The sequence below is a fragment of the Scatophagus argus genome, chromosome 23 (assembly GCF_020382885.2).
Source record: "Scatophagus argus isolate fScaArg1 chromosome 23, fScaArg1.pri, whole genome shotgun sequence".
NCBI classification, from domain to species: domain Eukaryota; kingdom Metazoa; phylum Chordata; class Actinopteri; family Scatophagidae; genus Scatophagus; species Scatophagus argus.
The window spans coordinates 7,446,937-7,474,909 of NC_058515.1; the positions used below are offsets into that span (position 1 = coordinate 7,446,937).

At 40.7% G+C, this 27,973-nt stretch overlaps 1 protein-coding gene across 6 annotated transcripts in view; it reads left to right on the forward strand.

Annotated features, from left to right (window-relative positions):
- kcnip4a (potassium voltage-gated channel interacting protein 4a) overlaps positions 1-27,973 on the forward strand; it is a 123,504-nt gene that overhangs the window by 19,708 nt on the left and 75,823 nt on the right. Inside the window, exon 1 of one of the 6 annotated variants that reach the window (XM_046380693.1) lies at positions 16,690-17,437. The exons of the other annotated variants lie outside the window; for them this stretch is intronic. Within the exon in view, the coding sequence (XP_046236649.1) occupies positions 17,353-17,437 (85 nt within the window). The 5' untranslated portion in view covers positions 16,690-17,352. Of the gene's footprint in view, positions 1-16,689; positions 17,438-27,973 lie in introns of those variants that run through there. 6 annotated transcript variants of the gene reach the window in all.

A 27,973-nucleotide genomic window follows, 5' to 3' on the forward strand; every position in this document is an offset into this window, starting at 1 on the left:
ATCGAATTTACTGAAATGCAGACGCTTCACTTCATGCTTTTCATACTTTGTGAGATTTTTCTCAAAGAGCCTTGGATGTAATGCCATCATAGTTTTATTCCGTTTGACAAATTTTTCTTTATACTGTCCACCAGGGTTACTGGATTTTACAGCACTGTTGGTGCATTGTTTTCTGTTTTAAATGAAACGTTTTTCTGTGCGTCATTGCTTTGCTATTAATGGCGGAAAAGCTTTCTTCTGGTCACTGACAATGCAGTTAATACTCTCCATAACAATTCTATAAATGGCTCAAATATTGCCCAGCCGAAGCACACATGGTCCGGGAAGCACTTTCCATTATGTCACACAACACTGAGCCTGGGCTTCTTTATCAGACTTGGTCACGACCCACATGCCTCTGTTGATAAACAGGGATTAGCTGCTAATAGCCGAGGATTAGTGAAAGAATAGGAGACCCCAGCGAACCATGTTGTTTGTAAAACACCTGAAAGTAGCCTGTTGACAGACAATGACACTTAGACTCCAATCCTGTCCATCGGATACAGACAACTGAGATGCCTGGTGGTTCAACATGTGACTGCTGGTCGTTGCTGTAACCAAGTCGGGTCCTTTTGTCTGAGCTATATCAGGAACTCATTCTATACATCATTAAATATGCATTTGTCACCACATGCAGGTGTTTTTCCACAGACTCTTGAGACTTTCTGAGAGGAAGCCACGTGTGAACCAATGGACCTCTGCAGCCGTGAAACACTCAATTAAGCGATTAGTTCGTCCATTCATTTGATTGCTGAAGTCAGTTATCAAATGAGAACTGGAGATGCAGCTAATGACTAGCTTGATGATTTATTCATCTGTAGAATAATACCTTGATTAACTTATTAATTAGATGCCTTATAAAATGTCAGAAATTAGCCAGGACCCAGCTGACAGATTCAGATTGCTTTCAGATTACATTCTCAACCCTGCAGTACTCGTTTTAAGATGACAGAAGATAAAGAAATCCAGTGTGCATTTGTATTTTTGGAGTGGAAACCAGTGAGTTGTTCACATTTCTGCTCAAAGATAAGATAGGATTCATAGTAAATTCATTATCCAATGTTGCTGACCGACTAATCAAGTAAAAATGTATTCCAGCGATTTAAGGGAAGCAGACTGAATACAGAATAGTGGAAATTGAAGCAGAGGAGATATTTTTATATTTTAATTGCTCATGATTGATATTTGCCATATTTATCACAATTGATAATTAGACAGGTTAAAAAAAACAATGCAAATTAGCTTGCATTGCATTAAACCAATGATGTGGTCGTTGATGAACATAAAATGAACCTTAATCTCTGTTCCATTCTCTTTGCTGTGGACTCTGCTTTGAAAGAAATAGTTCACCCAGATTTAAATGCTCTTAATCTCGCTACAGACTACAACATTAGTCCTGGCAAAGTTGCTGTGAAGTTGTGAAAGTCATTAATCATCAACCGCTTCTGCATAATTTATTCCTTCACCTGGCCACCTTCTTGTCCTCAGACATCCTCCTCTGTCTGCTGGAGATACAGCCGTTTTCTGGTAACCCACTTCAGTCAAGTGTTTGTATTCTAGCAGTGGCCCGGTCCTTCTATAAATAGGCCTTCCTGATTGATACCCGGTACAGTGAAACTTCGTAAGTCTTTGGCTGCCGCGGGGTAGAAATGACTTTCTTGTGTTCGTGTCACTCAGCTTTACCATACCTGTCCCTGTCATGGCATCATTTATCTCCCCTGCTTGTTGGTCGGGCAGCTTCCAAGCAGCAGGCAGAGGTTTCACTACCAGGCCTGAACAAGCAGTCGGGTTCATCCATAATTCCCTCCTGAGATGACGTCTAAAAAGGTATGATGTATTAAATGTTCAACATGAAGGATAAGCATGTCTTGCCTCCTGTAATTAGGATTTTTTTTCATATTTTAATGATTTGAATATTAATTAAAAGAGAACTAAAATGAAACAATAGATGTCTAAACTATACCCTGTGCCCAGGTTCAAGATTTTAGTGCGGATTTGATTATTTAAACCTTACTTTAATAGGTTATACTACAGTTTGAATCAGGGCATCACAGTGACAATCTATTATTAGGACTTTGACATTAATATACAATATGCATTAATTCGGTTCTAATCAGTTGTCATGGTTAACAAGCAACCGGATTGAAATAAGATGCAATTTTTCTTGAATGAAACTCAGCTGGCAAATGTGAAATTGAAAATCCTCAGACTTAACTGTCTGGCTATCAGTTTTAATACCTTCATATTAGCTTATGTTAAGAAGGCAGCTAAAAACAGCTCTGTGGCAGGAAGATATTTGACATTTACAGCTTTGCAAACTGAAATCATGATTTTTAAATGAGCACTAATAATATCGTAGTGAAGCAAATCCATTAGGAAGTAAAAGTTCTGATGGCTGTATTGATTCCAGTATTCAAAACAGGATACAGTCATTATACAAGAGCATGGCCTGGCGCATACAAGTTTGTTTTACGGTGACTGCTTCTCAGGTGATGGAGTGTGCTTTCTGTTAACCTTTGCCAAAGCTCTAATTGCAGGTCTTTCTTTTTTTAAAAAAATAGTCTCCATATTTGCTTTGCGCTCCTGAGTCAGACCCAAATGAATAATTAAATGATGGTAACTTTGCAGCCTCATTAGTAAGGCAAATCACCACCCCAGTAATAGTGGAGGCTGACCTGTGAGTATATCTTCACTGCGTGTCCTGTACTCTCATGTACACACTGATATAAACAGAAAGCTCTACACTATTGCCAGACTTCATTAGTAAAAACAAAGGAGGAAAAAAAACCCCACAGACTGAGTAAGAAGGACTGAAGCACAGGTTGTTATATTGTGAAATGGAAGACTTTTTTTTGGTCAAAATCCTGTTAAAATACAAATCACATTCTGGGAGGCTTTGAGATAGTAAGTCTTGCCTTCTAAGGGATTACAGGCATTTAAATTCTCTCACAGTTTTACCTGTTTGGAGCTCCTTTATGTGCCAGTACCCCGCAGTTGAGCCTGTGAGGCTTTCTGTGGACATGGAATCAAGCTCTCAAGCCCAGTAATGCAGACCACTGCAGCCAAGAGGGACATCTGTGAGCAGATACACGGTGGAAGGTGAAGATTAGAAGACAGGGAGGGAGTCATTTGAGACAATGGAGAAGTCGAGAGAGAAACGGGGAGAGTAATTAGCAGGAGAAACAGTGGAAAGAATAGATAAGGGCATTGCACGCACAGGAATATATATATATATATATATATATATATATATATATATATATATATATATATATATATATATATATATATATATATATATATATATATATATATATACATACATGTAGAGGGAGAGAGAGAGAGAGGGAGACAGATGGCTGAAGGTGGGAGCTCTGTCCAAAATACCAGAGAAAAGTTACATTTTACAGCTTGAAGCTGGCAGGCTGAAACAGGATGAAAACCTCTGAGACAGCAGCAGAAACAGACTGCTGGAGTTGGCAGCAGCTGGACTGATAAACCTGAACATGTTTGACAGTAACTGAACCGCTACTGCATCCCTTATATTAGCCTTTACTGAAAAACATCAAAAGTTCATATTTTAGCCATTTAAGATGTGTGTGTGTGTGTGTGTGAATATACATATATATATATATAATATACATATACACACACAAAAGTATTGGGTATGTGTCACCTTTATGTCAAAGAGAAGGTCTCCCTTTCTCGCTGTGCAACTGCAAATTGGTGTCTTACTAGTTCCTTGGCAGCATCGATCCAGTCCAGAACATTTTTTTTTAAATGGCACTTCTGGGGTTTTTCTCACTTTCACAGAGAACAAGGTTGGGAATTTCTCACCCTCACAGCTACACATTAAGGGCAACTTCTATATTTGCTGCTCCACTAATGGCACCGGGCCCATTTGTTCTCACTTGAGGGGAAAAACCAGGAGTATCAGTGCTCCCAGTAGACAAGGCCTATTCTTCTTAAGTAACTATTGTAGTCTGTGCGTGTCGGCCTATCGGCAAACACACAACCCTAAAGAAATTAGGTCAACAAACCACACCAGGCCTACTGCAAGAAACCAAACAAAATGAGGTCATGGAAAAGAGAAGGCTCTCAGCTGGCCTGCAGAGCTTTTTAGCATGGCATAATATATGCTTTGTTATGACAGTTAACTCTGTCTTAACACTAACAAAGACGCTCGGCAGGATAAATTGTGTGCGCGAGTTCTTGCTGTGTGTTTGACATTATGGAACTTGCTTAAGTCACAGCAACTATTTTGGAGTAATAGTACTTTTACATCACGCTCGGACTATAGTGTGCATACCTGGATTGGTGAAAAATGTTTGTGTCTTTAAATTATTAAAAGGAATTTTAGAACATCAAATATATTGTTTGTATCAGCAACATTTAGCACATCATTCATGCATTCGAATTCATGTAAACAGAGCTAAATGATGTACAGTTATTTACAAAGAAACGTGGACTCTTTTCCATGAACCGCAAGTTGAGGGAATGGCACCTCTTTTACAAGTACATTAGCCGCCACATAATGCTTTTGTGATGCATTTCCTTCGTGCTTCTAGGACTGCTTACTGGCAATCCACTTCCACTGATGAATTTCAAACGTGATGGCCTCTCAGTAATTACGGCACTAATGATCATTTGTACTGCATGGCGGTGGATGTAATCTTCCTATTCCCATGCCGGCGACTAAGTTGTTTCATTTTTCTCATGTTCAAGGCAGTCATTCAGCAAATAGCTTCTTGCAACAATGTTCAAATGAAGCCTTCATGTGTAGCTGCAGAATAAGTGAATTAAAAGTTAGTTGATGGCTTGAACGTGTCATCTTCAGTGCAGTATTTCTTTCCTCCACAGTCTATATAGGCAAACAGTAGTTTAAGGCCTATCTTAACTTTGAAATTATCACATTCCAGCAACACCTTAGTCGATGCATTTGTATAATGATATTTTGGTAATACTGTCTATAAAGTCCACATCTATAGTGCCTTACTGAGGTGTGACCGAGTGAATCAAGAGTCACGATCTGCCTTTATGAGTGCTGCCATAAAATATAAGTGCATTATAATATGAATTCCCATAAGCTTTGATATGTGTAGTCTTCAGAGAAAATGTTCCCAGTATTTCTGCAAGCTGACAGCACCATGAAATGATTTTTACAGCTTCAAAACAAAGAAGATACAAGAACAACTACCTGTGAGGGAATGTAAAGAAAAAAGTCCCAGCTTGTGGTGCATAGTAAGGCAACTCTCTCAGCAGTGGGAGGTTGGCAGTTTGATTTGCTCAGTGTGTCTTCACTTTGGGTTGGTTAATAATACAGGCAACCATATACACCAAACCCTAATTATTGCCAGGGGACTCTGAATTACTTTGCTGGTGATTTAAGGGCAAGTGCAATTTGAAAACTGAGTAAGGTTGTTACATGCCATTTGATGACTGCAATAATGTGGAGCATGCTAGGAACACATTTCTCTTGCAAATCCCATTTTCACATGTTACACAGAGTGTAAAATATCTTCAGGCTGTTGGGACCTGCGTTCAGCACGGCTCTGAGTCACTCTAAATTAATTTTGAGTATTTACATTAGCTGAGCACAAAAACCGATAATAAAATCATTAAGATTAATTAACATTGTGTGTTCAATAATGATAGTGTTTTAAAAGGTTCAGAGATTATAAAAAGAAAAAAAAAATCCCTAATCATCCCCTGAGGGTACATTCTGCCCTATTAGAGGGATCTCCAATTAAACAGGTCTCACGAGATAAAACTGTGGAGAATATGCAAAACACCAATCCTCTCTTTGGTACTAAGCAATTGTTCAAGCACATGCCGTGTACAGAATTTGAATAAAACCAAACTTCTTGCATTTACAAGATATTTCACATTTTTAAACTGGATCAAGTAATGGCAATATCTGATGTCTCTTAGTCCAACAAGCAGGTCAAAATCTATTGTTATCCAGTGAAATAGCTGAACGTCTGCAAGCTGGATTGGTACAAAATAATGTACAGACATTGGTGATCCTCAGTGGATGTATCCTGAGGACTTTGATGGTCCACTGACTTTTCATCTGCTGTCATCAAGAGGTGGACAGTTGTGGTTTTGAGTGAAATGTCTTTGGACAATTGGATGGCTTGCCATGGATTGCCATGAAATTTGATACAGACATTATCAGGCACTTTTCCTAGCGCTGTTATCAGGTCAGATTGTTGGCTTTTCCAGTACTCATGACATTACCGCCAGTCTCAGCTGTATTTAATTCAAACTAGCCAACAACAGCATGCTAAACCAAGGTGATGATCAAACTAAACTTTACCAGTTCGACATTAATAGCCTTGAAGATGTTAGCATTTAGCTCTTTGAGAGCTGCTAGCATAGGTGTAGACAATTTATCTTGTTAAAATATTGGACATAACATACTGCAGATGTTTTTGACACTGACTTGTATTGTCATACTGGGTTCAGTCTGTGTGGGCCTTGTATCTGGGTTCTGTGTAATTCTGCCTTCACTTACTCCTTTTTATAAGTGCTCCTTCAGTTGCTACACTCGCCGCATGGTCCATAACAATGGCAGTTAGTGGACCTTTGTGGGTTAGCTCTGAATTATGAAATGAAAAGCAGCCACAGAGCAGTAAACCCATTCTCCCACCTTATATTTTTTCCTCCCCTCCACCAAAGCTCACGGCTACCTCTGCCACATTATTAGTGAGCCAACTAAAGGTGGCCTTGGTGAATTTGCTCCAGCACACAATAGCTCTTATCAATGATTTAGTGTGTCAGGATTAATGCTTGTCCTCCATCCAGATGGTCAATCCATTCTTTGGTTCAGAGATTTTAGGTACTATGGAAAAAAATCAGACTTTTACAAGGGGGGGGGGGAGTAAAATTAAACAGAGACGTTTTCCCCGGCTGTGCTCGAGGTGATATAAATCCTGTGCATGTGCACGAGTCTTTACTGTCTTTCATCAGTACTTTAACAAGGACTCATCCCCCTTATTGCGTCTGCTTAGCTTCCCATTCAGTGCTCCTCAGAGACTGAGAAAAGACAGATTGGCTCCTATTCAGAGAGATTTACATAAGCAACTCCCATATGATCACCACATACAACTAGGATTGTGCAGTTATTTGAAAATTTATCAAAGTAACAATATTTAAAACAAGCGTATTCAAGTCTTGAGAGAACGAGATGTTTCTGTTTCTCTAAGGAAACGGTGTTTGATATGGCTTCCTAAACAGGCTGCTCTTCACACAGAGGGCCTGGCCAGCATATGAAGATCGATGCCCTAGAAAACCTGTGATTTAGATGCAAACACAAGATTTGCATCTAAATCCACGCTGTAAACAACATTTTGAGCATTTTCAGGCTGGAGATGAAAACACGGAGATAAGTCTGGATCTCACAGTCAGTCTTGGGCAGAACAAAGGCATTTTTTTTTGTGTGTGTAGTTTTGGCTGGTTCCTTCAAAGATCCTTCAAAGAGATGGTATTTTATATAGAAAATCTATTGATTAAAGTAGCATTTGACAATATTAACACACAGTGGCATCTTGACTGCGTTCTTAATAATACGTGACTAATAAATTGGTATATGAACCAAAACTTTCAGCCATTATATGCTTGGGAAAGAAATGATCCTGCTCAGAGAAGTGAGCGAATTAAAGAACTGACATTCTGACACATTAACATTCAACACTGAACTAACTACATTTCAAATAGAAGCAGAAGCCTACTGGATAAATCCATAGCTTAAATGCCATCTGCATTTTCCCTTTCCCATTCGCTGCCCCCCACCCCTCCCCCCCCAACCAGTGTTCTGTAGAAAATAGTTTGAGATTCCTCATGCCTTTGTCTATAATGCCATCACATTTAAAAACCTGGCTGGCCGGAGGAACAGTAAGTATGGGGGACTGACGCTTTCCACATCATTATTGTTTTTCTCTGGATGAAAACAAGAGCTGACCCCTCACTCAATCAAAGTGAGTGATGAGGTTGAGGAGGAGAGGATGAAGTTCATTGCTGTCTCTGGGCTTGATGTGTTCATTACTCAGACATATTGTGATTTCCTCCTTCTTCTTTCCTCTCTGGTTATTCTGTCTTTCCCGTTTTCACCGCTCACACTCTTAGGTGTCAGAAGTAAACTCAAGCAGATCTTACAATGTCTTGTGAGCTTAAAAAAAATCCCCAAATGGCACCAAAATCAAGGCTGAAGGTTAGCAAGATCTGTAACAGAAGGTGCATTAGTCTTTTTAGCACCATGAAAGTGCCAACTGGTGTTCCTGGGAAGAGTTTCCTTTTATGCTTCAGTTGGTCTTCTCACTTACTGTTCACCTAACAGATGGAAGCATCATGCTTTCATGATCCGGTCTCCTTTCTCCATGCTGTCGTTATGAAGTCCCTTTCCTTCCAGTCAAATGTACAGTTTATTTAAACGCAACTGCTTCGCTGTAAAACCTGTTGCTCTTTTGCTGCAGGTATTTGTTGATCTTGTGCTAGATTTCCTGCATTATTTTGGGATGTCTTGTTTTGATTTATAACACAGTTTAATTTAAAACTGGGAAGGGAACTGAATCAGTATTCATTATACATCAGTGTAATGGAACTAATAACAGACTTGCTTGTCTATTTGCTTTCTAGTTGAATTCACAAGCGCAAAAAAATAGCAAATTACTGTGATTATGGGACCTATAATTGGGTTCCATTTCATCAAAATACAGGTTCTGAATGTCTGTACACACCAGGCATTTTACTCAAATGTAAGTATGATTGCTAGTTGTGGCTCTGCATAATAACCAAGAACAAATGCTTGCAGTTTAGGGCTGCACATGTTTTTATGTTTTTTTTTTTTAATTGACAAATTAATTGTTAGGTCTTCAGAAAGTTTTAAAAAATGCCTACTGTAATTTTGTGTGTACTGACATATTAAAGCTGCTAAATGTATTTGGACCCCAGTGCAAAGTTCAAAGCTTATATTCGATCAGTTATCACATATGACAAAGAAAAGCCTCAAATCTGCAAGTCTGAAAAGCTTGAAATAGGAAATGGAGCATTTTATCTTGAAAAATCAAACCTGTAGTTCAAGCGTGGCATCAGCACTGAGTGATGCTGAGTCACATCACCTGTATGAATTATCGAGATGTAAGGGACCATGCATTAACTTATTTGCCCTCGCATTACACGGAACGTCCCCTGCTCTGCTAACAGGCGTAGGCGGAGCTGTCTTTAGTTCAGAACAAGATGTGCAGAGCTACCTTAATGACAGTGCTTAAGATGCACCAGGCTTTGCGTCTGCTCTGTACACTTTCTCCAAATATATCACACAGCTTGCATTTTTTTTTCTTTTTTATATCTAACATTTTCAACCCTGAATTGGTCCACTTTCACATGTGGTCCCAAAATTGATCCACAAGCACAAGAAATTCCTATTAGAATTCATACAACTTTTATGTCCCTCCGGCACATTTATGTCACGATGGTGGCGCTTTAACACACTGCCAGCGCTACTAGTGAGCATGAAAGACATTGTAAAGTGGAGGGATAATAATAATAAGGTGTTGAACCTCCATAAGGATTTAGAGAAATGCTTCAAGCAGAAGTCAAAGCGCCTATTACAACTGGTCTGTGTTTGAAAGCATATCAAACGAACAAACTGAACAGGATCGCAGGTGAATGTGACTGCACCTGTCTGTCACCACAGAAATCCTGGGCCTTGGGGATTGGTTCAGACCTCATAGGAATTCAACAAAAGAAGCATCCGTGGTTGATTTTGGGCATGTAACCTTTTCAGATTGGTATTAGATATTGGCAACACTGAAATAATGAAAAAGAAAAAAATCTCAACAGCATATCAGAGCTGAACATTGATGCTTGCAGTGTGAAAGCAGCTTTTGTCAGCAGACATTAATACAAGACCTAATGCCCCTTGAAAATGAACTGGAAGTCAATTATACCATTTCAGAGCATGCAGTTAAAATGCAAGCAGGAAGAAATAAAGCATTTGTCTTTGAAGTGGAGTTGGGCGAAACTTATCCTTTTCTGGGCCCTAAAGTTTCTCGGAAAATAAAGAGCTCATACATTACAGACTCCTTCTCAGCTGCATGCGAATGGACATATAAAGCGAGTCACCCTTATCAGTGTCTTGAGGGCCCTCATCTCTCCGAATAGTTACCAGAGTGTAGATAAAACGTCGCCTGTGCATCTGATGAGTAATGACACAGATATACAACATACTGTGTTCTCGCCAGGAGGAAAGCGAGGTTGCATTTCATTCATTGCTGTACTGTTATAAGTATCCCATCAGCAGAAGTATAATGAAGAGGATTTTATCAGTTTCCCATAATGACCTTTTCAAAACAAGCTGCAGCCAATTCGAAAGAATGGTAATGAATGCCAATGAGGACCGACTGCAGTGGGGATCCTGATCATCATTTAGATAGAGCGCAATTTTAAACCTGCCATATGGTCAGTATGACGATCCATTATTCCGTTGTACACGCATTCTGTATGCGAGTGGTCTGTAAAGTGCATACAGAGAAGGTGGATGGATTCTAATGTGAGGAGGCATCCCGTAGGATTTTCAGCTGTGCCCCGAGGGAGCAGTTGTGCTAACATTAGTACACTGATGTCATAAGCAATTCATTACTGTCCTCGGATATCGAGCCGGCTGCTATCTGCAGTGACACCCTGTGTTGTCACAGCCAGCGTTCACCTTATGTTTCCGAAAAAGAAGCACCGAAGTGTTTTACTTGGTTCATGGTGGTTCTTTCCTCCAGCTTTTCCTTCAGCCGATGTCCTCTTTGTTCAGGACATGTCTCATTGGATTTAAAGGAGTAATAGTGAACCTTAATATATTCTTCATACTCCATACTATAAATGTACAAAGCAGAATCAGTATTCCACATTAAGCCATCAGCACTATAATATTTGAACATGTTGAGTGGTTTATTATTCATTTGTAGTGCTTGTAAGCAAATTAATGGAATGGTTAAAGCTTTGATGTTGTTTTTCTGCCAGCACTTCTTATTCATTAACCCTTTAATGGTTTTTCTACCTTTGGATAGAACTGTTAACATGTTTGCAACTGCATGTTTAAAAACAATGCACTTGATGACCGTTGACCTTCGTGAATTTCCTCCATCTATCTTGTATGTCATTTATGTAAATACTGTATTGAAAGGATTAACTTACTGAATCAAATTTTCAAAATTTTCTGGTGTCAGCTTCCTAAGTGTGAGGATTTGCTGCTTTTTTTCTCTCATATAATACTAAACTGAATGTCTTGGTTGGACAAACAGCCAATTTGGACGTGCCGCCTTGGGACTTTGGGGAAGAGTAATTTCTCACAATCTAAGCCGTGAATTCATTAAAAATACATGTTCAAAGCATGCTGTTGTCCTTCTGCTGAGCTAGTCTTGGTCAGCAAGATAAAATGATTATCTATGGCTGCTCATTGATTGGTTGTTGGTATTTATATTATCTGGAGCCTGAGAATCTTGCTTCCCATTGAGTTCACCCTTCACCTTAATTACCAGAATGCTAACTTGATGTGCAGAGGAAGATGCAGCATCGGTCTTGTGTTGCATCGACCACTTGACATTGTTGCTTTTCTTCCTAATATGCTCTTCACAAATCGGCTAACCTTTTTCCAAACGACAGCTTAACAAAATCAATCAGCCTTTTTCCTAATGACAGAGTTTGTGTACTTTACCTCTCCACAAGGGTTACTATAGCAGCCAGTTGAGCTTGCTGCCTCTTCTCTTTGTTCCCCTTTTGGTTGAACAATCCAGACCCAATGTTTAAAAATGTTTTTAAAAAAAACGCCCTTTTGCGTTTTGGCATTGCACATATTTTTTTTTCTTTTTATTTTTTAGTGTTTGGCAGTTGCATCATGCCTGTGAGCAACACCATACCTCCGATGTGAAGAAAAGAGAGCTGCACTGTGATCTTGTCCTGACTTTATTGGGTTCACCCTGACAGAAAGTATGAGGCTGGGCAGAAAGGAGAAACCCAACAGCTCACTCATATTTTTCTTTACAAGGGGATTTTAAAAAAGCAAAAAAATAAAAATCTGTCCTTAATGTTGATGAGGTATGACCATCATTTAAGGCCAGGCACTGGAAAATGTGCCCCTGTTGAAGTGATTCAGACGTAAGTGCAGTCTGTAAATTTACAAGTTTTTACTTGTTTTATTATGTTCTTCTCTGACTGTCTGCCTCTCTGCTCTAAAAATGTCCCATTTTCCTGTCATTGTGCATGCTTGGCAATGATGCATCATATTACCACCTCATCTCTGAGGCTCATGAAATTGTGTTTTCCAAGTCCAGGCAGAGAGCCCAGATTTAACTGTTTTGTCTGAAATTTGAATGCATGGCTCATATTTTACATTATATCTACAGTCTCCAGTTATTTTTCCCTTTACTCTTGAAATCGACTGCAGTAGAAGTGTTTATGCAGACACCTCCTAGGATTTATTACTATACAAAAGGGTAAACAGAACGGATACCGCAGTGAAAGTCTCGTCCCTCCTTTTTTTATGTACTCAGCAGAAAGTCCTGTAATGTGGTGTGGTGACTCATTTTGTTTTATTGCTTAATGTTTTTTTTTCTTTATTACGATAAATACAAGCTTAGCTGTGTTTTCGCTGGTTTGCATCTCTGTGACAAAATTGAGACTTTGCCATTTTAAGTATTTCAGTTAGTACTAAAGCTAATAGTCCCTTATTTGACTGGTTCATTTACAGAAACAGCAATTTTATCAGTTAGTGACTGAATCATTGATCAAATGAAATTGCTTCGGTTGCTTTGATTCTTTGTGTCTAGCTTATAAAATATAAAGATGTTCAGGCTGTTATGCTAAGACCTGTGGCAGGTGTTGATTACTTCAGCTGACTGGAAGAATATTAATCTGATTTATTTAGGTAATCTGTTAATTGATAGTTGTTTATCAAGGAAAAATACCAAACATCTTCTGATTTCAGCATCTTCAGTGTGAGAATTTGCTGCTTTTCGATGGTTTTTATGACTGTAAACAGAACTTTTCATTTGTTGGATAACATGCGAGGATCAGAACGTGAACGTTTTCAACTGAATAATTGAGAACTATCGGCAAAACAGTCGATTATGAAAATGCAGGCCTCGTTATCTTTTGAATTTTTACAGGGATATTGTGTTCTTAGATATGAACAGAGTTCTCTTTTTTTAGTTCTGTCATAAAGTTAAAGTTAGAGAGTTGAAAATGAAAAAAGAGAGGGTGATATCAGCTCTGTGGTGAGCATACACTGGTCGTGTTCTTCGACTTCTGGTCCCTCAGAGGTTCCCTGTACTCAACTCAGCCGGCTGTTCCTGCTGCAGATATTGCTTGTATGTGTGCATGCTGGTGTTCAGCGATATGTTCAAGTATTGGAAAACATTCCTCTCAGTGTTTGCCTAATGACAGCCTGCAGACACTGTGCCCGCAGGGTTTGATGAAACCGAGTTCTGTTGCTTAGCTGTGAGTTTTTGTTGTGTCGTGTATTAGTGGAAATGAAACCTCCATTTTTTTCATATCTGCTATTCGCATATTGCAAATGGTAAACAGGAGATGTGTCATTTGGTAGAAAACTCGTAAATATTAATCGGAAAGCACTGCAGAAACTTTCTGAAATAAAAAAAAAATCATAATTCATGAGGAACCACCAACCTGTTCAAGTGAACTGCAGGCTGTGGAAGGCCGGTTGACAACAGACAGTGTCCTGCTCCACTCCAACAGCGTTCCAAACCCTTTTCTGGATATTGTCAAGCAGGAAAAGGTGAGTAGGTGGAACACTTACCCAGCGTATTGAAGCACACTCCACTGCAGATGGATACTTTATAGATTGTGGCTCAGCTCTTGATGTTCAATTTAGTGGCCACATTCTCCAAAGCCCCCCAGAGATGTATCATGCACTTTCATTTTACAGACTCAGAGGTTTTAGTTTTTTTTCCATCCGTCTCTTTTTTTTTTTTTTTGTCACAGCATTTTTCTTGTCTTGCAGTTCGTGGATAGTAGTGGCGGTGGCATTTTACTGCTGTTGATCATGCATACATCTTGCAAAAGGAAGTCTGTGGTCCCCGTGTTTGATGACAAGCCACTCTTTGCGGTGCAAGCTGCTTTCACACAGTAGGGGGAAACAAACATTTGGTGATGATGGAGGCCCTCATGCCCGGACACCTACAGTTTGTGTTTTCAAGATGAATCAATATATCTGTCAACTTCTCCCTGGATGTTAGTCCTGTCGTTGCCGCAGGGTGCAGCATGAAAAATAAGTATGTTCCACCAAAGTCTGGAAAGAGAGACATTTTGGGGATAGGGCACCTTCTCACTCTGTCTATATTTCCTTCAGCTGATCCGAACTTCAAAGAGGTTGGTAGGCCAAATCAACATTGTTAATATTAAATGATGCACTACTTTGAATTTAGCTTCCTTCCTTAGTCCAGACTTTATCAATAAGTTTTTTTTGGTGGGCTCAAGCCTAATCGAACTGCGTCAGGGGTACAATTAATTTGAGTCGCGAGTAGCTACATTTAAAGGTGCCTCAGGAATGAACACAGCTGTTTTTATTTGAGGAACCCCTCTTTGGTGACCTGATATCACTTCCACATGTCTTTTTTTTGTCTTTGAACCTGCCTGCACATCTCTTAAGATTTCAGTATTTATGTTTGTATTGACCCCAGCTTTCACTTTTTGCCTTGACCATACTCATAAAGGTAAACATGACTCACGTTGAGAGATTTTCCTGACTGTATATGGACTTGGAATGTAGCGATTTGTTCCACACATCACACTCAACAGAGGGGTGGGGAGGCCGAGAGTGATCCTCTGAGAGTTGCTCTGTAGGCGCGTGGGAAAAAAAAAAAGACATGTTGTATTTGTCAACAACTCAGTGTACCTGAATGATAATGTTTTGGTCGGTTTTTGTTTGCCCGTGTCTGATGCGAGCAGCAGGCCATCTGTTCATCTCAGAAATAGAGAGGTGGAAGACCTCATTGAGTTCATTTTGTCATGCACACTTACTGTTGATGTGTGCGCATTGTGTGACCTGAAACAACTCCAGTGTGGCTTTTCCCTGGGGATTTCAGGGGCGTGTTTGTTTATTGGAAACATGGATAGAAATGGAAACCAGGAGCTCGATGACAGGTGATGGAGTTGCACGCGTGTTGAAATCAAATGTTCTCAGCGGGTCAGTGGGTGGGTGAGGCTTGCAAAATATGGACCAAATACAGACCTAAACACAGACTTGGGGATTGCTAATGTATACTAATTGTTTGTTGGTCGGTAAGGCTGTCCATAGCAACAACTATAGCAGCCATATCATTAGAAGAAAGAGCTAAAGTTAGTTAGTTATGTGGTTAATCACTTTCTCATGAAGTGCTAAACATTTGAATGGTTCATTTGCTACCATTATAGTTGTGAACAGTACATGTGCTGCCAGGTATAACAACAGTAAGAGGACATGGCTTAATGAACAGCCAGTTTCAGAAATTAACTTTTCTTTATGGACTACAAAACAATTTTGAAGGTCATTTTCTTTTTAAATTAGGCTGTCACATCCCCTGCCAAAGTCTACAAAAGCAAGTCATGTCACAAAGGCACTGCAACGCCCCACAGGTACCTTGTAAATTATTCACCTAATTGAGACAATGTGCTAGTTTTCTGTGCTGCTTTGACCCAGTAAGAAGTTTCACACGATACATCAAGTCCTTGAATCTTTATTTTTTTTCCAAGTGCACTTTTTCTTTTTTAACTCCTGCCTGTGGAACAATCCCCTTGTTGCTCTTTCCCCTGCTTTGTATATGTGTGTGTATGTAAGAGCTCCAAGGTCAGAGTCTGCAAAGACTCGACACCGAGCAGGATTCACCAAAATAGACCTGCATTTCTGTCAAGTGACCTGTGGAATATCAGCCCCTGTTTCAGAGCAGATTTCAGCCTCGTCTTATTTCCCACCGCTGCCTTCCAGCCTGACGGACGTGTGGTAATGAGAAAACATGTCTATCACTGTTTTCTTAAGCAAATACACTGCATGAATATGGCTGGAAACCTTTAAAGGTTTAAGTTAATGACAGGCTTTTCAGGTGGGAGAGCTTGGCATTGATAGATGTGTGCAGTTGAGTTACAGTATGGGCTAATTAGCAGAGAAGAGGATGCACTTGGATAGTCTTAATGTCATCACGGGCGCTGGGCGTAGCCTGTCAGTCATTATTAACTCTGACCTTGACAATTTTTTGTAGAAAATCTCACCAACCTGGTGCTCCACAGCTTTTCTCTCCATCCCACTTATTGGTCTCTACACTTATTATTTTTACAGTGCACTTGTCACTCCATCAACCATTTCCCTTATCTGGGTATTAAGAGCCATTAACGTCATCCATTACTGTCACTCATTGTTTTAACGTTCAATTACACATGACTTGCCAGGCCAATAATGTACTGTCATTGCTGATTCATTGGTGGACACTTTCCCCTTAATTCTCCTTTATTTTCTCTCCTCCTCGTCCTCCTCCTCCTCCTCATTGTGTGCTTTCTGTCTCTCTTCCTCTCCTCCTCCTCCTCCTCCTCTCGAGCCAATCAGGCCACACCTCCATGGCAACCGTCAGTGAGTGTAAAACATCCACAGATGGTGCTGAGTAGAGCAGAGCAGCAGGCACACTACGAGATCAAGTGTGGGAGCGTGTGTTTGTTTGTGTGTCTGAGAGAGAGAGAGAGAGAGAGACGGAGAGACTCATTGGATTAGCACCGTATTGTGAAGCCGAGTAGAGAGTAGTGTCTAGTAACACAGAAGAAGAAGAAGAAGAGTGGGAGCACGTTTGCTCAGGGGAGTTGCAGGAAAAGTCAGAAGAGGAGTGAGTGTTGGAGGAAGGGGGAAAAAAAGAGAGACGGAGACAAGCTCCACACCTTCCCCAGAGAGCAGGAGGTAAACCACCGGTAAGCAAATATTAATGACCTGACAGAAACAAAAAAAAAAAGCACCATCCTTGTGTTGATCAGACAGCCTTACTCTGGAGGCGCCTGGCTACATACATATACACACAGCCTTCACACAGGCAAGACGAGCCCCCCTCAGCGCTCTCCACTCACATATGATCATCACTGCCGCCACACACGCACACAAGGGCCACGCTGACGCTGCCAGAGGAGTGCAGGAGAGAAGAGGACACTCGACCTCTTGTGGGACTTTCTCAAAGTAAAAGTCTTCCTTGGATTTTTGTTTTGTTTTCACCCCGAAGCCAGAGTCACACACTTTTTGTGCTGACCTTTCCAAGCCACCTCCCCCACCCCAGCCCCCTCACAGGAGCAAAGATGAGCTGCAGGAAAAGGTGCAAACGGGAGATCTTCAAGTTCGCACAGTACCTGTTCAGACTCGTCACAGGGACGCTCAACACCGGTAAGGCTCCCTGTGGACGGATTTCTCCCTACCTGCATTTCAGTTTACAGCCATTCTCTGAAATCTGCAGATAGTTTTTGTGGTACTCACTTAGCAGTTTCTTCAAACTCCTCCACTTGATTCATGTGTTCATAAAAGTAGCTCATTACAAAGTTAACATTTGACACAAGGGCCTCTGTTAGGATACTTGCATACCATCAGTGTCTCACAATATTTAGGTTGTATATACATTCATGCCTGCAGATCCTGCTGGAGCACTGTGAGGAGTTCCAGCGTGGGCTTGAATTTATTAGCTCCTCTGCATAGTCATTTGTGTGTTAAAGGACACAAGGACAGGCTATGACTGGAGGCTGGAGGTGAAATTAAAATGAAAAGTATTCAAACAGCTTCTTCTGCAGTCTTTAGCTGTAATAAAGCATGTCTTGTAGTCAAGGATTTGACAAACTCATTGGTTCTGTCCTCGCTGTCTTGCAGTTTACCTTAATAATTTTGACCTCTGTGGCCTGGAGATGTTATGTTAATAGGACACAGTCTCATTTTTTTTTTTGTCTGCCATGGTTGTTATGGATTTTAGGTTAAAAAAATATATTCAAAAAAATAATGTGGAGCAGTATGATGATGCAGAATGCAGATGATCCTTCTGAAATCATGTCCAGAAGCAGAATTTGCTTGCCCGCTGTGTGCGCACACAGGATTATTCAGAACTATTTCTGAACCTGGATCATGCTGCAGAGCGTAATAGATTTTGATTTCCCTTTTGTTCCGGCGAATTCACACGCCAGAGGCTTTTCTAATGAGACAAAAAAGTGAATAAATGGTATTAACAGGATTAAATCTGGGATTATAGCAGATTAACAGCAGATTACACCACGAAGAGCTCCACACAGGATAAAGGTTATCAGTCGAAGCATGAAGTGAGGGTTGGCACATATTGCTGGTATGGTTCAAACTTATTTTACATATGTCTTTAGGACTGTGGTGTGATTGTTCAGCCTGTGTGCTTTTTCTTATCCAGATGATGTGACTACACTAGTAGCATACAGTGACAGCTTTACTTTGCTCCTGTCTCATTCTTGCAATAACTGAGCTTCGATGTCGAATAAGTGGTTGATTATCACGCCGCGTGGGTGAGATGTTGCTAAGCCCCAGAGAGGTGCTACATGCACATGCTAATGAACTCCAACGTGATTGAAATATTTTTCCTCGCTACGTTCTTCTCAATTGTTTTATATGCTGGAAAAAAATGTGTGTGTGTGGAGGGGGGTTAAATTGAATCAGACAGTACAGTAGAGAATATTTCCATACCACCATGGCCTACTTTCTGCTGTCTCCTTGACCTTAGAGCCTGAGAGAACCAGTAGGGAGGATGGGAGACAGCAACTTCTATCTCTATGCGATAGAAGATTCTCTGGGCTGACCTATAAAAGGTGTAGATGGCCTCGGCTTTTCAGTCATACCGATAAATATAGGCTTGTTGGAGTCACTGAGCTTGGCGAAACCAGTCTACTGTATCTTCCCAAAGTCGTCGAGGTCACATTGCAATTCTCTCTTGGTCATAACATGATCAGTGTACATTCAGTCGTAATTTCCTTCAGCGTCCTCAAAGCTTTTGTTGACGTGACATTGTTTTCTACTGCGCCATAGGGTCCAGTGCTGTTGTGGGTGCAAAACTGTACTGTTTAATGACAGTGTCAGTGCTTATTAATTATTGATCGTAAGAGCAACAAAAGGCTAAATACAAGGCTGTATATATTTCCCTCTGGACAAAGCCTAATTACTGTTGGCATGCTGAGTTGAGAAACATGCTTTTTTTATTGACCACCGTTGTCTGAAGAATTTTAGTTTGGATGCTATTTTATGAACCACAAGACAAGAAAAAAATCAGCATAATAATGACATATGAATGTGTTTTAGCCTCTATACGAGTGTGTTGGATGCATGCAGTTATCCCAGCGATAAATGTTGAATTAGCTGAATTTCAGTTTATCGGACGTGTATTGATTGCATTGCATTTTCCAGAATCCCAGTTTGAAGCCATCAGTGCTGCGGCCTATTTTTCATCCTCAGACACCATAAGATAATGTTCCTCAAAGCCACATTGGCAAGACAATGTCAGCATTATCAAGAAAAGTGTGATAGCATGTACAAAACCTTGGCACACGTTGTACAACTACAGCCGCTTTGTCTAAAACATGACATATAAAATTCCGAACCCCATTATCGGTCATTCATTAGACACTTTCCACTTGAGTGGATCCATTTCTCTATAAACACATCATGCTAACTTATTCTACACAGCCTGTGCTGCAGATTAATATAGATGGAGTTTGACCAGAGTAAAGCTGGCTTGGCCATTTTTGGATGACCGGGGGAAGAGGATGATATATGGAGTCAGTTAGCAGACCATGGGATTTTAATTGAGATGTTCATCGTCCCAGAACAGCCTCACAGTCATTGCTTCATTGATCACGTTGCCAAGGCCAGAACACATAAGCTAAGGTTGAGAGTTATGTGCGTGATGCAACAGAACGAGCCTAGGTGGCTGGCGTTGTACATGACTTAGATGGTATCATGGACGACTTTTGTCCACACAGCCTTGTTCTCTGTATCCATGAACAAGATGCATGTTACAGGTCCGTTACTGTTAAAATGTGAAGAGAATGAATTTTATGTCCTCATGGAGCACAGGAAATCATTTATTGATCGAAACGGATTCACATTGCTGAGGCAGTTGACCACAACTGCTGCCCGGTAGGCTTGGACTTTTTCAGCTTCAGTAGAGGAAAAAGAGGGGAAACAAATCACAGATGCACATTGTTTTAGCTTATAAATCCAAACAGCAGTGTCAGCATAAGCTCAATATACTGCAAAAGCGGAGCAGTATTTGTTGCTCCCACCAGGGGAAATCTTCATTTTCTCCAACATTGCCAACACAGCATCTGTGACAGACGGACAGGGAGAGGTACCAGTCCACCAGAGAATCCATCAGGATCACTTAGATGTCCTTAAGCCGGGTGATTTATGCCGCTTTCTTTTAAGTGACACATTTTCAATGTCTATTTGTTATATAGTCAATACCCTCACTTTCGCAGTGAGACGGCTTTAAATATGTCTTTTCCACCTCCATTCAACTGGATTGCATTGTAGGACGCACTAAATCTGCCATCCGCTCTGGATCAGAGTGATAAGCTTTGGAATCTTTTAGCACATCTTCACAGTTTGCCCTGAAGTGTTTGGCTGTCAGGCGTTTCAGCTTCCGTAATGCGTCATCCTTTATTTCTCATCAGGATTTCGAGCATATTGTTGAACATCAGAGTACATGCCCTCCCAAATTTTTGTCTTTTTATGGACTAGAAGACTGACAAAACAGTTTGCTTGGTGTGACATTTCTTTGGTATGAGTTTCTTTGGCTTTGATGAGCCCCTGAATATTTTAACCCACTTGTATATTTTTTTGTGGTAGTTTGATTCAGCTTGTCAATATAGTTGTTTTTGTTTTGCGGAGATGTGTATTTACTTTGGCAGTGTTCTCGTTCTTGTGTTCTCTTGTTCCTGATGGAACAATGGTGATCATTAATTCTCTCAGCTTTCAAATGATTATATTTTGGGTGCGCAGGGCTGCAGTGAATGCCAAACAAGCATTTCTTTTCTCCCCTCTCAGGATATTTCATTTTTATTGGTACATCAACAAAATAGATTTTTTATTTGTTTCTCAGCAATGCAAATGATGCTTGTTTACCATTAGTGTTCCTGGGATTTTATATACTCGATTTATTTTTTCTTCTTAAAATCCATACCTTAGTTAGGTGGTCAAGACTGCAGTGACATTAGGGAAGGCTGACACCTCCATCGATTCCCAGCTTGTCTTTTGGAATCAATGGTCATTTTGGAGGTGGTGCTGTCCCAGCTCTTTCTGGGTCTATTTTCAAAGCAGGCCAGTCCACTCCAAGGGGTCAAGGCCTCAAACGGTTCCTCTTTGTTAGTAGTGGCTTGAATTCAAGGTCCCTTGAAACAGTGTAGTCTGAAAATGTCTTTCTGGCAGATTACTCCGTCTCCGAAAGGGAAATTTCCGTTGCTGGGATCAATAAAGGATATCTGTCCATCTATTCATCTAATAACCCTTTTCATCTACTGCTCGTAATAATTTGTAGAATATTTATGAAAGCGTTTTGGATTCTGTAGTTCCACAGTAATTACAAGTTGAAAGGACAGGTCTTATCTGATGTCAAAGAAAACAGAATCAATAACATCAAACATCCTCCGACAAGGAAGAAGTCTGTTCATGTGATGTTGGTGGTTAAACATTTGGAGTTACTCATCTGATCCATGGCGATGAGACAACGCTGCAAGAAATGCACTCGGTGGCTTTTCCGCCTGTATTTGGGAGCACATGTGTGGGGGCCTGCCCAGTGACGCGAGGGCCCGTCTTTGTTTTCCTCTCTTTGGTTTCCTGGTGGCTATTAGCAGGTCATGTTCCACCTGTCTCATGAGGACAGCACGTTCAAAGCCCATAATCCCTGACCAAACACTGAATATTTGATACCCACTGGCAGGCTGGCATCAAGTCTGAATGGCAAAAGAAGAGTCACTATTTAACATGGCTTGTTTTTATTCTGTCGGCTGTGGTTTGGAGTAGACAGGGTAGTCATAATGTGCTAGTGTAGAATGTGCGCATCTCATCTATAGAGAGTGATAAAACATTGCATTGCAGACATTTATGATTACCTAGTGTTAGAAGACAATAGCTTCTTGGCTAATAGAGAACCTTAATAACTTTGCTTTGTGGATTAACTCCCAGCCTTTGTTCCACTTGTGAAATCATTTGTTAAAGTTTATAGACCTTTTCCATCTCTGCAGGGCTCATGGAAATATTACGCTGGTACAAAATGACCAAGGGAGCATTTAATATTTCATTTTAATTTTTGTTCCACAGCTAGTTTGAAGTTTTTCTCTTAAATCTAACACATTGTTCAAAAGCCCTGATTTTTCTTTTGTTTTTCAGTAAAGTATGGTAGTATGTTTCCCTTGTAGCAGAATATTTCTCCAGTGATGTTTGGACAGGCGCAACAATAACAGCTGGCTAAGCATGTTGCATAATGTTTCCTTTCACACCCAGTGAGCTAACATGGCATCTGCTCGATTCACCTGACGAGCATCTGCGTGTGTCACGATCTGAAGTTTGATGTTTGTGTTCATACCGTGAAAAACGCGATTGCTTTCTTGTGGTTTGGTCCTCAATCCTATGATGTGTGCATATTTTCTTCATGTAGAAAATATAATCTGAAATCATCTGTACTGGAAGATTGGTCCAGTTTGATCCAAAGACTTATTTAGTTTTTACTTTTAACCTTACACCATGACCTTTCACCATGACCCCTCTCCCAAGGCTCAGTGCCTTTGGCAAGGGTAGAAAAAAGACATTTGACAGTGATATCTGTATCCATGTCAGGTTCCTGGCTGGCCTAGTTCACTGACTCTTTGTTTCACAGTGTGTCTGCCATCTTCTGGTTTCTGGTTTCGGCTGCTGTGTTGCTGTCCAACACCAGAGCAGCACAGATTTGTTGGCTCGTTCAGTCAGCACAAACAGTGCTTGGCTGCGTTATGAGCATTACCGGAACTCGTCGTCATCATACAGTGGCTAAACCCCAGGCTGCTCCCTTGACTGGTTGTCAAGATCTCCTCAAGTACTGCAAAACAATCTGGCCTAGTGTTATGTAAAAGAGGAGAAGGGAGAGTGTGCTCATTGTAGTGGAAAATTAATGCTCCCATAGTTCGATCTACAACTTTGCGCGAGTGAAAATATTTGTTGACATTTCGATTGTTGAGGTCATGATTGGGAAGTGGTTGCGCAAGGTTAAATAAGCCCTGGACCTATCATCACTGCTGCTCTATGGAAGTCCCTCAAAACACCAGTGTCAAAGCCAGGGTAGATATTTCAACACCTTTCTCACTATAGTGACAGAGAAATCCCCCTGTAACTCACCAGTCCTGCAATCCCGTACCTTGTTATTAATTACTAGATGTAAAATGATTAATTAGGTAATGATGAGCTTGTCATAAAAATGTCACCCTCATAGCTGAAAAGAGTGATTAAAGCTTCATATGTCAGGGGACTCTAGTCAGAATTTTGTGTACTGTACGCCCTCAAATCTTTACTCTGACAGACACCATTACTGGGATGAATGTGTTAAAGGAGACATTCAAGCAGTTTAGTATTGAACCTCTATAAAGTTTGGGGAGATTAAAAAAAAGAGACAAAGGGCCAGGAAATCTTCACTTCTACTGGGTGTTTGGGCCAAAAACTACATTGATGGGGACGTGATATGTTACTGGTGAGAAATTACAATCCAGGAAGTCCAGCTTGTGAAACAGATCCATGAATTCTGAATGGTGACACTTATTTTATCTTTCATTGTGACAGTTGTGAGCTGAACAATCACAGAGCACTTCTGGGTTTGGGGCGGAGGGGGGGTGTGCGTATACACCATTTCCTATGTATAAGTAGGAGTCTTTTATTAAACCCTCCTGCTTGGCAGATGTCTCTAAAATGTTTCCTAATTTCTTAGCACAGGCTTTGAGATAAAAATTAGTGGTCCGTTCAGCTTGGTCATTTCTTCGACTAAAGAAATCTCCCCTCCAGCACAACACACAACATTATACAACTGTTTTCAGGCTGTGTAGTTCTCCTCGTAACGACTAAGCTGACCTTGCTGTATAAAAATTGGATTCCTCCTTTAATCAAATTGAGACATCGGTGTAGATGTTAATGTACTTTGATTAGATTGGAGCTTCAACAGATACACTGACACATGGACAAAAGTTGTGTGTGTTGTGCTCTTATCGACCGCTTCTAAGTCACCACCACAACATGCACCAATCCGTTTAGCTTGCCTGGATTAGATTTTCCCTCATTTTTCTATATTTGCGTTGTACATTGGCCTGTGGTTATCCCATGCTGCTGTCCATTTAAATTCATCATTGGTAGCCCATATAATCAGTTTTCCCATTTACGCTAATGTTTGTGAACGAGAGTCCTTCTGAGTGAAAAAAAATGGCCTGGTTATTTTTAGCATGGTGAGCTTGGTTGGGTTACAAAGCTGGTGCTGTTTGCGAGATATGATATATGATATAGGTTATATGTTGAAGTTACCTCTGTGCTTTGAGTGAAAAAAGAAAAACAACAGAATCATTGGTACTGTTAGATATTAACAAGGGGAAGGAGGCAACCTCAGTGGACCAAGGCTAAACAGCACAAAAGAACTGTCAAAACAAGACTGTACTCTTTAAGATTTTGTACAATTAAGAGGAGACTTCATTTGTTTGGTTTGAGTTTGGTTTATTTGCATGTCGTTGTTACCACCTCAGAGGATTGTGCTGCTCTACCCCAGTATCTGCTCCAATTCTCCCTGAAGTGATCACTATTGTTAAGTCAAATTAACAAGTCCCCACCCCCCTTTGCCATCACCCCTCTTCCCTTTGCTGGCTCAGTCTCTCTCCACGTTGTCCTCTTCGCTGTTTCCAGCTTTCCACCCCGCCTTTTCTCCTCTCGTACTCAACTCTATCTCCTATCTCACATGTGTAATAACTTAATTTTAAGGTCCTGATGGGACCCTTTGTTTCAAACTGCCCTTGTTATGTGCTGTGCAACTGGCTGTGTTTTCACAAAAAGTGAACCCTCTGCCCCAGACGCTCTGCAATACGAGAGACAATGTCCTCTCCACGCACCGTTAGCCGGCAATTACTGGGACTGCAGTCCTGCTCCAGCTCCCTGCCAACAAAAGGAGACTTGATACACCTTTGAGGGTTGGAGTGGAGACCCAAGGAAAACAAGAGGAATTTAGTATCATTAATATGCACTCAGATAATGGCACATTTCACCATGCAAGAATCAGTTTCGTGGTGTTTTTAGTGTTGATGGCAATGTCCAGGAAAGTGCGTAAAGTAGAAGCTCTTGAATTGAACACATCATGTTTTATTGAGAGATTTTTCTTGCTGCAGTCCTGCAGGATTGTGGGCTTATTTTTTTTTTCTTTCTTTCTTTCTTTTTTTTTCTTTTTCATATATCATTTTCCTCGGGTGCTCTCTGGATCCGCTGATGAAAATGGCCGTTCTTAAAATGGTTTTCCATGTCGTCTTTGATTGGCTGCAGATTGAAATTTCAAACAGATCAATCTCGCTCACTGAAAACGGGAGGTTTGCGCCAAATGTCAAACGGTTGAATAAACTGAGGCATTGGAGAGGCGGGATGTAAATAACAGTCTGCATTGCATATTCCAAACTGTACTTTTTGACATTTTTGGTGCAGAGTAATGGTAATGTTAGCTTATTTTTTTTTTGGTAACTCATTTGCAGTCAGGATGTGATGTTCAGGTCAAATTATCAGTTAAAAGGCTGTTGCTGTTCAGTGGTTTTGGACAGGTATTAATAATGTTGTATAAAACCTATTATTTCTAGGGAGTTTTTGTTTCAGCGACTGAGTTAATGAAGTGCACCGTATCAGAAAGCAAAATATGTGTGAGCATCGTATATCGAGGCAGGTAGCGTAAACAGTGTTTTACTTCTTAATTACACTCTGTTTGCTTCTGCCACAGGTTTGTTTCTCTCAGTGGTGTGTCACTGAGCAAGAGCTTGATCACACACACTCTCACACTATACATTCCCATGGAGAGAGGATGTTCACCTTGCAGCCCTCCTTTTACATATACCACAGTGCTGTTGAAATCTGAGGCACTGCAGTGTAAAATAGCTGCAGTACGGCATCAGTATTGCATGTATGTTGTCAAAAAAGGTCAATTTTGGTCAAATTGTATTACGCTGGTATATTTCAGCTTGGTGTCGTGGGCATTGCGGGGTGCCGAGGATAAAGTGCCGTTGTGTGACCAGAATGTTGCTGCCCATCCTCTGCGTTCAGTCCATGATCTTGACTCTATAAGCTCCAAGTCAAGGACACCACAACCTATCCACACATCACAGGCTGATCTGCGGCCGATATTCAGCACAGATACATTTCCCTCCACCAACCACCCACACCCCTGTTGTAAACTGGTGTAATCACTCACACTCTCCGGCGCAGCTCGTCGTGGACTTCCATGCAGAAAATGGAGCTCCTTCTCCATCATTCTGCAGACAGATCCACCCCTGGCCTCATTACTTACCTGGCTAACTCTGTGTCAACACAGGCAGGTGTAAACAGGACGGATCTTGCCTGTCTGACATCGCAGTTAAAGCGTAACAAAGGAGCTCAGATGCCTCCAAAGGCACAAATTAATTGATAAATGAGCTGAGCGAGCCTAATGTGTTGTTGTTGTAGAACTTTTGTCTGCTTCATTAGTACTTGCAAGTTGAGTGTAGTGCCATTAATTTGGCATGTATGTAATCTGAGAGCAGGACTTTAGACTTGGTTCTTTGGAAACGCAGTATAGATTTTAATAGGGCAGAAAAATTGATATTCCAGTATTGCTTGTATGGTCTGAATTGTGTTTCTAAAGGTCTGTGAGGCTGAGGGTGATAAAAAGTGATGATGCCATCAGGCGTCCTGTTCTTAACATTTTGACAAAATGCTTCTCTATATGAGTTTGTAAAGGCCAAATGTCTCTTACTGTCATTGTTTTTAGTTGAATTACTTTACTTTTCTTATTTGGAAAGAAAAAGCATGTAGTCACTCATTAAAACTTTGCTCTATCTAGTTGTACCCCTTCCATGCTTCTTGTTTTAAAATATGTGTTTTCCAAGCAGCCCTTTTATCATCAGTAAGGCTTCTATTACGTTTTTCTGACCTGAAAACAAAAATGTAGTTCTGCATGTGTCATGACTTTGTCTGAATCTCCAACAGGAACATAAAATTGAAACCCTTGCAGGTGGAGTTTGGAAACCGTGATGAATTAGCTCGTTCATTTTGCTGATTTGCAAATTTATAGATCACCAAAAATGTAATTTGTAATGATTAGTAGCTGTTTCCAGTCAGTGCTTTTTGCTGCAAATGTAGCTAAACTTCCACAACCGTGCAAGAGTGCAGTACAGATCACATTGTTGACCAGGTAAGACAGGTTGCCGAGCTGTTTCCTTTAGGAATGACGCAGCAGAGTACCACGAACAGATTAAACGGTTGCAACTCCATGTATGAATGAATGTAGCAAAGAGTAGAGAAAGTGATGTATGACACGCTGAGCAACGCAGCTTCCTCTGTGGCAGCAGGGTGTCATTTAGATTTTTCTCTTCAGTCTGCCTGCATTTTCCACGCACCAGCGAAACCGTCGCAGATTCAATTTAAATGCAAAGCAACAGAGGAAAAGGTATTTGTGTTTGCCATTTACAGTACGTCTGCCTCAGCAATCACTGAGCTTGGGCCGGCACGGCTATGGCCCATCTCATCGTGGGCACTGCTCTACAGATCACACTGACCGTTCTATTGCCCCTGACTGCCTGCCTGATACATTAGATTTGTACCTAATAAGGATGGATCGCCCTTTTGCTCTCGTCCCTCCTTTTGGGTTCCTCGCCTTATTTTTTCCTCCTGCTGCTGTTTTTCTGTGATTTA